The following is a 12,281-nucleotide window of genomic DNA, read 5'->3' as shown; positions in this document are numbered from 1 at the left end:
TGTGTCCATGTTACTTAACTTCAAGTGGCTATTGTGCTCGTCTCATTGTTATCCCGTCACACACGATGTAACCATTGTTGTTAAAAGGAGCCTCTCAAATCCATATGTCACATAAGGACACCTAAATGCTGCCACCTTGAGGCTATATCTGGTACATACCATCTGTTTGTTTTCCTGTTGTGCTGTACTTACTGTATCAATTAAGTTATTATGTGTGTGTTCCTTCTAAAAATACTGTGACCGGCAGTAACATGCACAGTAACATACCGGTCACAATGGATATAGACCCCCTTCCCAATGAGGTGTAAGGACTTTATACAACCTATAGAGCTTAACAGGGGATTACACGACCTACTGAGCTCCATCAAAGCCACAAAACTAAGTCAAATTGCGTTCCTCTGAATATATATATATATATATAGATGCAGATGAGTTCGAGTTGTACTCCTCATATTTGTATTTTTTTGTCCAAGATCTGTGTGACTTTTACTTTGTTTGAGAGCCAGACAGGTACAGTTGGAGTGATCTCTGGAGGTCTGAGGGCCCGGGCTGAGGATGTGGAGGGCCATGCAGCTTGTGATGCTGTGAGAGAAGTAGACAGTAAACAAAACCGTCCATAGAAGAGCCCCTGACAGTTTTGATTATCCCTGTAATTACAGGCTGCTTTCATCACTTCACAGAGCAGGGCACAGAGGCATTATTTGGACGCCACACATTACCTCAGCCCTGGCAGACAACGCTCGGCATCCATCACAATCCAACAATTAGCACTGAGAGGAGAAAGGAAAAAAATGCACATTAAAAATGAAGTGAATATCAGTGACCACCCAAGAGTCCAAATACAGTGAGTCACCCTCTAACAAGTGCTCACTGTACCAACATGACCCCCCCCCCCCCCTGCGCCAGAGAATGTTGTGCTTGTCCACTTGCATTTGTTAAGTGCCTATTAAAGTCCCCATGAAGGCGGCCGGCGGGCCCACCTACCTCGACCGTCCCGGTGGAATCCATTCTCGCACTGCACTCATGTGGAAATAAGCCTGTTTACCACCAATGGGTCACACATGCTAATGAGCGTCTGTTTGTTTTCTACTGTGCTCATGCAGGAGGAAGGGAATTTAGTGGGGAAATAATAGATGATATGCAGACAACAGCACAGTGGCTTGCAGCACTAATGATGAAAAACATACAACAGAGAATAAATGGATATGAAATCAGAACAGGAAATGCGCTCTGACATTTTGATGTCAGCTGAAGGCTGATCACGCAGAAATACAGAATGGTGTCGGGCCGGTTTGAACTTACCCTAGTTGTGGGTCAAGGATCGGCTGATAGAGTGAAACTGGCCCTAAGACCCCCCCCAAGGGTTTGTATGAGGACCCTCCCTCTTACAACACAGGTATGATTTTGTGTAGCATTATACTTGTCTACTCCATAAACTGTAGATACTGTATTGGTCTTGATGACAGACCAGATATTCTCACAAGTGATTTTTCACATTTCTCCCACACTGACATGTTTGATTAGATAGTACTTAGGTAAGATAAGATGATATGAGAAAAGTTGAGATCAGATAAGGTAAAGCCGCAGGTGAACATGTGAAATTATAAAATTAAGTGCAAAAAATTAAAGAAAATGCAGAGAATATGTTCACACTATATACATCTTTCAGTACAGATGGGATATTATGTGTAAAGTATTTGTGTATTATTTGTCTTAAATATGGTCACACATCTATCTTAGTTGCAGTTCTGAACAAATAATATAATTTTATTCATAATGCACAAATCATGAATACATAATTTCAACATTCACAGAAGATAAAGTGTGTGAACCCCGCAGCTAATGACATAGACAAAAGGTAGCTGAAGTCATGGAGTCAGCAAACAGTCAGGGAAACAAGTTTGGAGGTGTGAATACAAATTTAAAACTGACATTTTGAGCAGAAGCATCTGCTGAAAAATATTTGCCTTAAGCTTCAGAAAGCGTTCCACAATGATCTTGATGAGTTGAACTCCCAAAAAGTGTTGTATGTCAGCAGCACCTGAGGTAAAACGTAAATAATGTTCAAATTGGTTCAAATTCAGACCAGCACTGTTTACCAAGTTATCGAACCAGAAAATCCAATTTGTGAAGAAATTATGGTATTGATGGTTTACACCAAGCTGAAGCTAAACTGAATGGCTGGCTTGAATTTATATTAAACAGTTTAAGTATGAGATTGAGGAGTTGGAAATTAAAAACAAAGGATGAAGTGTGTTTTCATGTGACAAAGCCACATGTACACATAAAACATGTTTTGCCGTTGTTCAGTTTATCTATTTATTTTACTTTACTCAATTAATTATATCTCATTACTGAATAGCATCTTTGCTGGCCACATGGGTCACCTGATTTTCAAGTCAATAAAAGTTGCAGAATAAAACAAAAGTCCACAGTTAGACAAACTGTCTAGATAGAGGACGATTTAATCCTGTGGGTTTATTCTTATGGTGACTCCAAAGGCACAATTTAAATTGATGAGTGTGGTGACAGTTAAAGGCTTAAAGGAATCATCAGAGATGGAATCAATAAATCATGGTGCATGGAGCATGGTGTCCATGGCGGGGATCATAATAAAATCACTGCACAGCTGAAGAGCACTTTGACCCTCCACAATAAATCTACAGTAACATGCTATGGACTGATGAAACTAAGGTCGACTTGACATCCCAATGGTATACATCAAGACTTGGGGCTGCTTGGCTGCCCATGAAGGAGACTGTGATGCATCCCTGACTCATCAGTTCTGCTAGAACTAGCTTTATCCCACTTGAACCCCAGTAACCCTGATTGAGTATGGAAGATTAATGATTTATTAAGATATAACCAACTGCAATGTTTGAATTTTAGAATATAAATATGTGTTTGTCAGTCAAATGACCATATTACTTCAATCAATTAATAATAAATCAACCCAACCCATTTCTAAGGCCTCAGATGTGGTCTGAGTGTCAGCCAGGGTTGACTCATGAACTTGGCTCCTTTCAGCGTTTTTCTCCGGCTTACAACATCATAACAAAGAAAGGTACCGCCAGTGGGACATCACCAGTTTGCAGTTTTCAAGGCACTGACAAAAGGTACAAAAGGTCCCCTAATTACCCGATGCCTCAGTTGCTGGTGCATTAGTCACGAAGACTACAAAATTGTGTGATGTGGGAAAAGTCTCTTGAACTTGTGATGAAACATGGGCCACAAAGAAACAGAGAAACAATGTAAACCCTCAACAGTGTTGACTGTGGTTAGGTCATTGGGAAGTTGGCTCGAAAACACTTCACAAAGGGTAAAAAACTGCTTAAAAAAAACTGACAATGAGCTTCATTCACTGAAAGGCTCATGAATTACAGTATATTGTGTCTTTAAGGATCATTAGATGTAGAAATATCAGTTCTGACCATGGTTGTAGGAGTCAGAGAAACAATACACAAATCAGGTAGTGGTTTACACTTTTTGTGAGTGATTTTAAGCCACATCATGTGCTGTAAACTCCCTTAGATCGTTGAATAATGCGTAACAAAACGTATTATTATTAAAAATCATCTAAACTTCTCCTTGGGTACAACAGGGATACTTGATTGACGGAAAAGTCTCTGTCCGGAACGAAAGATTTGTGTTGTTCGTTCGAGGCCGACAAGCAAATATGGCTACCCAACCGGATGTTACTGATTTAGTCATCCGGGCAGCTGAGAGGACGTTTAGCATTGTAGCTAACGCTGTCAAAACAGACAAAATCGCAGTATTTTATGAATCTTTTCACATAGTGAATCCAAAACTTTAAAGAGTAACAATGATTAAGGCCATTTTGATATTTAACAACCACGGGAAACCGCGACTGATTCGATTCTATCAGTATTTTGTGAGTATGTTTGGGTTTGATCTTCACAACATTAGCATGTTCGTATATACAGCTGTCTTTCCTCCCTCGTTTAATAGTGTTAGTAGACATGTCACATGATTTCACAAACATATAACATACTTATCGTGTATACACTGTAGAGTTGCGTTGTTAATATTTGCCTGTGATCTCTAAATCTCAGATTTTAGCTCATTGTCGTAGCTTGTAAGTGCTCTGTTTTCTTTTGGTGCAACAAGGTCCCCATGTAACTTTTGCTACTTTATCAGTCAGCTCGATGGGGGTCGTACCTGCAGGGGGGATATTAACCACAGTGTGCAACATGTTTCCTGCAGGCAGAGGACATGCAGCAGCAGATCATACGAGAGACTTTCCATCTGGTTTCAAAGAGAGACGATAATGTCTGTAACTTCCTGGAGGGTGGAAGGCAAGTAGTGCTGTTTGCCAGTGGTTGGATGAAACAGAATACATTTACTTCAAGTGTCTGTACTTACAAAGAAACATTTTCAGGATATTTTCAATTTGACTTCACTATACAGAAGCAAATATCTGTGTTTTACACTCCACTACATACCTAACAGGCATTATGTTACATGTGTGTTGTTTTCAGGTAGTAATAGACCATGTCTCCATCAATGAGAGGAAAGAGATGGATTAATAGTTGTAGAGGCTCCTGCAGAGATTTAGCCATTAATTATTATGACAATGCAAATGTTTCAGTAGCATCATTTTGTATTAATATGATGGAGTCTGTATTATTCTTATATTTAACTAAATATACTCTAGGCACAGTTAATGATGTAGTTGACTATCTTATCAGGAAATAGGCTACGCTCTGCAAGTAATTCTACTTTTGATACTTAAAGTGTATTTAAAAGCCAGTACTTCCTTACTTGAAATAGAAAAGTTAATGCTGTTCTTTTACTTTTAGTTGAGTACATTCGTGTCTAATTACTTGATCGTTTACTTAAGTAAAATGCTGTTGGCAGCAAATCTGTATAAAAAAACTGACATGTGAAGAACAGAGCAGATATTACCTCTTTCTGAGCATTTAAAAAGTGCCTTGGATGTGCTTGTTCAATGCACAGCTGCAGAAAAGCCGCAGCTGCACTTCTTTATGTTTTTTTTAAATGGAAAGACCGACTTAATGTGATTGATATAAGATCGTGTACATTCGGAGACATTCACGTTTATATTGGCAGGGTCATATAGGCGGACCTGTAATTTCAGTTATGATATGTTATGACATCTTGACAGAACTTTAACGACTGTAAACCCCGTCAGTTTTTTTTCTTTTTCTTCACTAACTGTGATGCCAGGACAGAAGCTGACATATCTTGGCAAAGGAGTAAAGCAGAGCCAGAGGCTGACTGAATATGCAGTATCACTGTTTTAACCATTAGATGGAGGCAAACACACAAAAGTTGTCACACGTACCATTTCTCTGATTAACTATTTCATACGATAATGATAAAGTTGTCTGTTAATACAGAATGAAATGATACACAAGATGCATTTATTTGTTTGACAAGTGGGATTTTCTTGGAATCTAACATTTATATCCATTTTCAGTCTCATCGGTGGCTCCGACTACAAGCTGATCTACCGACATTATGCAACTCTCTACTTTGTCTTCTGTGTGGACTCATCTGAGAGCGAGCTCGGCATCCTGGACCTGATCCAGGTCGGCTTCTGCTTTATTTAACTGCTCCATGAGTATATTGAATATGTGGTTTTTGAGGTAAAACCTCCCTTTTTCCACAGCACCCATTTGTTCCATCATACAAATATGCCCAAGTAGAAAAGAACACGCTGTCTCTAACATGAACTACCACACAAACTGCTTTCCATTACTTGATGCTGTTTTTAATTCATCTTGAGAAAGAAGATTCATTCACCCCTTTACTTCCGTACTTTGAATTGCTGGTGTAATTTCAAAATGAAAATATTTCTCCTGTCAAGTGAAATCATTTTGAATGTAAAACTTGTCAATTAACAAAATATAAAGGAGGAAACCGTGATATCACAAACGCATGCTGTACACACAGCTCAGCAAAGATATTGTAATGCCTTAACCTTTTCCTTAAACATCTCTCCTATATTATTTTGATCAGCGTACTCACTTTACACGTTTGAATCAAGCACATTAACCTTTATCAAACCTAAATGTTTGTTCTGATCAACCTGTATGGCCTTAACCTTAACATTTTCATTAGTACTGGAATCTTATCTAAAATCACTCTGTAGTTTGATGTTCAGTGTGAAGCACAAGTCATTGCAACAGAAGATAATATAAATACCTGAAGCGAGCCAATATTTATTATGCCCTCCAATGTAATTATAATCCCTAATTATAATCTTCCCAATATGGCCCTTTTTAATTACACGTGTAGGTTCACTCTTCTCTACGTATTGGTGTTTGTTTTATAAGTGATGACTAAACGAATCCTCTTCGCTGCAGGTGTTTGTGGAAACGCTGGATAAATGCTTTGAAAACGTCTGTGAGCTCGACCTCATTTTCCACATGGACAAGGTGAGTGGCAGTGAAGGAAGCCTTTTCGATAGTGTTTCCTCAGCACAGTGCTGTTTTGTGTAGAACTGTGGTGATCAGTAGAGTAATTGACAAGTAGTTTGATAGCAACCAATGGTTTCAGTTATCTTAAAAAATACCAAAGGTTTTCAGCTTCTCTCAATAGAGGATGTGATTTTCACCCCTTTTACTTTTAGTATTACTAAATAATATTTTAGAGATTTATCAGCCCCTCTAGTATTGTGCATGCAAGATTGCTAAGCTTAAGTAGCTTTGACTTTGATCTTCTGAACTATGTACCCTTTCCAGTCTCAGAACAACAGTCACTGTTATTTCTACAGAACTACAAAATGTCTGCATGTGATTAGTTTGCCGTCAATGCGAATTCAACACTTCATGTTCCCAATAAATTCAGTTTTTTACTGTGCAGCAGCTTTAGGAAGTGGTGACGTAACTGTGCTTAACTGAGGACAATTATTTATCCAGTTCTGCTGTTTCTTTGCCAGTGACTGTTTTAGAATTTGAGGAAGTGATCGAGTGATCTCATATATTTCTAAAAGTCTACCTTCTGATTCAGACTTAGGTCAGAAACTTACTGTAAGCCTGTACCTTGAGGTTACTAGCATCCATGAGACTAAATACATTTAAGGCGTTGTTCTCTAGATCTGTTATATGCATCCAAAAATGGAAAACCTCACGTTGAGGAAGTTACATACTTTTGTGTGCTCCAATCCCAGCACAGAAATATAATATAAATGCTTTTACCATTCATATTCAACAAAAGGTTCACATGAGTGTAATTTAATATGTATTCATTATTTTATGAAGGACCTATAGGGAAACATATCCTGAGGTATGCAGTGCAGTGGTGTTTTTACGTCTCTTCCATGCACCCAGCTGCTTCTCAGGAGCAGCTGCATTGCTATAAATGGTCCAGTTCTCTTTGCTGTGTGGGGAGATGATTTGTACTCGTACCGTAAGTCAAACCGGGCTCCTGACATGATGATGTAGAGCGATTCTGCAGCTCTGAAATGTTGGACTTCAGGAATGAAAATGTCTGTGCCTGGGAGCTGCATCTTGTTTAAACGTGGGGACCTGTTCTAGAAATGGTAAAAAGAAAAAACATTAGAGTTCAAGGTTACCATTTTTTCAGATGATTGATTCGAAAAAATGCATTTAAATTCTGCCCAGGCTCCTTTTAGAATGAATCTGTGCATTGTTCAGGCAACAACAAGGCCTCCTTTCTCTCCCAGAAACTTGGAACTGAGCTTGAAGTGTTTCTGGAGACTAATCAGAAACATCTTCAGCCATCTTGATTGAATTTTCCCAGCAGGAAATTGATGTCATGTGGTGCATTGGGGAGTTTGCCTGAGGAATGTTCCCAAGAGGAAACTTGGAAAAACTTCTGCACCGATGAAAACCCGTTGCTCTTACAAAGCCTCGCTAGCTGGACAACACTGACATGCATCATCAATGTGTAATTTATATAGATGTGAAGGGATTTAAAACAAACCTTGTATTATTAACCTGTTATGCACAGATGAACAAATCAAGAAACTTAGGCTGCTGTTTCAGCAGCCTAAGTCTCTTGGTTTCTCTGCCAGGAGAAAATCAGGAATGAAGCTTTGTGAATGACTTAAAGCTTCAAAGCTTTTGCAGGGAACTCTTTCCCGTTTATCATCCTTAACCACAAATAAGGTCTGCTGTGCAAGACAGTCTCATGTTCCCCAAAATGTTTTCCGCCCACAGGAATTCACAAATCTAAACTCAAACTGAAACTGAAGACTGTCTCCCAATGAGCTTTCAGTGGTGGCTACTTTCCAGAGAGAACTAGACTCTTTTATACCTTTGTCATGTCTTTGGTAAAACAAAAAAACAGGACACGATTGGTCAACTGAAAACTAACACAGTTACATCTGGCTGCCATGTGTGTGTTGTCTAATCCATCTTTTATTATTGAATTTTCATCAATATCACAAATAAAGTGACGCAGCAGTGTTATCTTAGATATTAAGTGACAGCGAGCATGCACAGAGACTGTCATTTTTTAACAAGCTTCGTATTAACCACTGTGTTGGGTTTGTGTGCAGGTCCATTATATCTTGCAGGAAGTGGTGATGGGAGGCATGGTGCTGGAGACCAACATGAATGAGATTGTGGCTCAGGTGGAGCTGCAGAACCGCATGGAGAAGTCTGAGGTCAGTGGATTACCACATTTACCACCCGTGCCAGGGATTTTGTTTTGCACTGTTAAGTTGTTAACTTTTAAGTTGTGTAATTTTCCACTATTAAAGAGAATTTTCCAAAGCTCAGGTTGAAGAGAGAGCTATGTGTTCCCCAGGCTGCCACATTAGCTACCACTCACTATTGAAATCAACTTGCAGACCTGAAACTTAACAAACTAAAAACATTAAACACAAACAGACCTCAGAATCTTTGTCCACATCTCAGATTCGGTCAGAAATTCAAATGAGTCTGGTGTTTTGCCCACTGACACCAGTCTCATGTCATTAAGGAAACAATTGACCAATCAGAGCTTGGTAGGCTCAGTCGCTAAGAGTGGGGGAGTCACCTTTCCACATAACTAAATAAGTTAAGTAGCTAGATTAATTGGAATAGCAAAATCCAAATAAGGATACGCTGATCATAAAGTTGGTAATTTTAAGCTTGCAGTAACTAATGTTGCCTTGAGCCTCGAGCAGACATGAGGAGCAGCCACAGAGGTTGGTCAGCTCACCTCTTTCAAACATCGCATCCATGTCTTTTCCATTGTCAAACTTTAAGTGAGTCATGTGACATCACTTGAGGCAAATTTGAACATTTCACACAGCTCTGTCTGGAGCGATGGAAGGTTTTCAACGGTGTCTTTCACATATGCAGGAGTACGCCCCCCTTTAAAGATCTCTTTAAATCAACATATTTCTTAGCTACAGCTAGCACAGCTTCCCTGTCAACTGAAAGTTAGGACTGCAGGACAGGTGCTGTGTGTCACTCATACTGACTAGTTAGGCTGAAAACAAATTAACCTTCCTCCACAATTTCCAACCGAATAATTGAAGTAAACAAAAGGGCAAATCAGACTTTCTGTCCTTCAGTACCTATTACCTTAGTCGGACTGATCAGATGTAGACTGTGAACCTGTTCTCCTCTTCAGCTTCAAATTAACCTTCACCACAGGAAACCGCAAGAGCTGCTTAACTAACACAGTGAAAATGGAAAGTTGTGACGAAAATTAGAATACAATTGTACAATGACACATTTAACATAACGTCTTTATTATGAGGAATTTTACAATGTTCCACTTATACAAGCTCCTCCACTATGCTTCAAAACCATCAAATACCATTTTCAGACATGACCTGCGGATAAAGTTCAGAGAATCTGGCCAGGACTTTACCCCCAGTTTGCTTTTCACACATGAACAACACATTATTCAGGCGATAGGTGGAGCAGCTGGGTGGAGCAGGCAGAGGCAAGAAATAACGTATTCATTCTGTTGCGTAGATCGAACACACAGACACCTGTGTTTTCTCTTATCACCAGAAAAACGTCCTCCGTGTCCTCTACGTTTTTGTCATGTCTTTTCAGCAAGAGATATTTGTTTTATTTCTGTTTGTTTTTCATTAGTGCATCTGTTGCATGTTATAAGCGTCATCAACCCCGCCACTCGCTTGCATTGAACCCAATCGCCGCTGTGTTACCACATCGGATTGTCCTGACTTTCTGCAGACTTTATACTAGGAGGTCAGGCAGTATAATCCGGAGGCTGTCACTCTGACACTTGTGCTCACACTTCCGTCTTCTCCTCTGGAGTTGAGTGTGTGTCTAAAAGCAGCTAAGCAAACCTGAGCCCAATTTCCAGCTCCTGCACAGCACTTTGGAGATCGGTCTGGCTCTGCAGAGCTACTGTTGTCTTTATGTAAAAAATCCTTTTGTGTCCGTTTTTCTGGTAATGCTGGCTGGGGTCTGGACTGTTGTTCTTGTTTTGATGCATTCAAGTGCTTGTGGGAAGCCCCTACAGTTGATATGAAATTTGAGAAAAATTGTGTAAATGTTGTTGGCAAAATGAACACAGTGAAAAACACAAAAAGTCAAACACAAATGTTGTGGAAAAAGAAATGTGACTTTGATTCTTTCTGAGATTAAATGACTAGTTTGATATTTAGCAAAAAACTCTTATATTGCTGTCCTTTAGAAAGTAAGATAAAAACATTAATACACTCTAATGCCTGTCTGCTACACCTCAAGATACAGCAAGGAGATGATTAGTTTAAAGGGGAAACGTTTGGCCTGGCTCTGTCCCAAGGTAACTGTCAGATTGAAGTTTTATAGCAGGCCATGTATCGGACTATTTCTTGGCCGGGAACAGCGACTTCCTGGTATGTTGTCGCCCCCCTCTGGACAGAGCTGGGTCAGTTGTTTACTCACGCTCCCATGACTTGAATTCTTTCCAAAAATCTATCGGTATGCATTAAAACACTATTGGTGTCTACTTTCACCGGGATTCTTTATAGACAACAGCTGTCATCAGAATAATGTAGAAGCTGCTTTGATCACATGAGACTTCCACCCACTGAATCTTTATTTTTCTGTGTGTTTCTTTCGGGCAGGGAGGGCTATCAGGCGCTCCAGCTCGCGCCGTTTCTGCTGTGAAGAACATGAACCTGCCAGAGATGCCCCGCAACATCAACATCGGAGACATCAATATCAAAGTGCCGAGCCTCTCCCCATTCTGAGAAGCATCCCAGCTGAGCTCTGCAGGGCTGATGTACTACTGATGTCTCCATTTCTCTGCTCTTCCCATCCACCCAGCGCTGTAGCTAAGACTGAGAAAACTGATTTTATATATGTACTTCAGAACCACAGCAGCTTACTCTCCCCCCTCATTCCAGTCTTTTCATGTACAAGAGATAAGCTGTGGATTGTTTTTGAGTTCTGCTATATGCAAATTTAGTTACAAAGGATTTGTACAATCATGTAAAATATGTCTCTATAAAGCCACAAGAAAAATGTATATAAGTATCTTTACGCTTTCTGTTATTCTTTGTGTGTTGTGTAGCTGTCCTGTTGATTTCCTGCTCTCGCCAAAAGAAAAATGACCCTAGATCCCGTGCGTATTTTCCTGCACAACTCTTCCAGATCCCTGACATTCATCACACGTTGCTCTGTTCTGAAAACATTCCCTCCTTTCTGAAGGAATGAGCACAGTTCACTGTAATATGACCCTTTGGCTTCTGCATCAGGCTATAATTACTTAAACACATCTTTATCTTCGGTTCCAGGCTGGTGTTCGTGCCAGCTGGGATTAGACTCCTGTGCTTGGCTGCTGTCACAATTTATTTTCCCTTCTCTGTAATATATTGTGTATGTGGACATCCTTGTGATTTGTGAATAATGCTGTTGTTCCCCTGGGTGCAGATTGTGCTCACTATGGCAAATATAAAAGCTGTGTGATTGAGTCATGATACGAGCTTGCAAACATCTGTTCAGAGACGTGACAAACTTATGTTGACCAATCTTGCAGCCTGATTGTGTCTCGTGGTTTTATTTAGTGGTTTGATAGAATCCGACTTGTATCCGAGCCATAGTCTGCTGGTAGATAAACCATAAACGCCTGTCAAGCCTCCAGCGGAAGGAAATATGTCTCCATGTTAAAGACGTTCCCTGCCAAGACAATAAAATGAATGAAAATACACAGTGGCTTTGCTTTCTTGTTCACAGCAAACATTTCCTCACGTATCCCCACACCAGCCGAGTCACCGTGGTCAGGCTGCATCGTATATGAAACTCTCATCAAACTGCTCAGTCCACTCTGTACCTCTGTGGATCGTATGAATTCTGTCTGTTCAACCACAACGTGTT

General features: G+C 40.0%; 1 protein-coding gene across 1 annotated transcript; it reads left to right on the top strand.

Annotated features, from left to right (window-relative positions):
- Positions 1 to 3,714: 3,714 nt before the first annotated feature.
- Positions 3,715 to 12,114, top strand: ap3s2 (adaptor related protein complex 3 subunit sigma 2). Its single transcript, XM_061067853.1, has 6 exons — positions 3,715 to 3,892; positions 4,225 to 4,316; positions 5,462 to 5,573; positions 6,351 to 6,422; positions 8,510 to 8,617; positions 11,030 to 12,114. The coding sequence occupies exons 1-6, from the start codon at positions 3,824 to 3,826 to the stop codon at positions 11,153 to 11,155; spliced, it is 579 nt and encodes a 192-aa protein (XP_060923836.1). The 5' UTR covers positions 3,715 to 3,823; the 3' UTR covers positions 11,156 to 12,114.
- The last annotated feature ends 167 nt before the right edge of the window (positions 12,115 to 12,281 follow it).

This window comes from Limanda limanda, chromosome 3 (genome assembly GCF_963576545.1).
Source record: "Limanda limanda chromosome 3, fLimLim1.1, whole genome shotgun sequence".
Taxonomy (NCBI): domain Eukaryota; kingdom Metazoa; phylum Chordata; class Actinopteri; order Pleuronectiformes; family Pleuronectidae; genus Limanda; species Limanda limanda.
The sequence above is the reverse complement of the archived record's forward strand: the minus strand, read 5'-3'. Positions and strand labels throughout refer to the sequence as shown.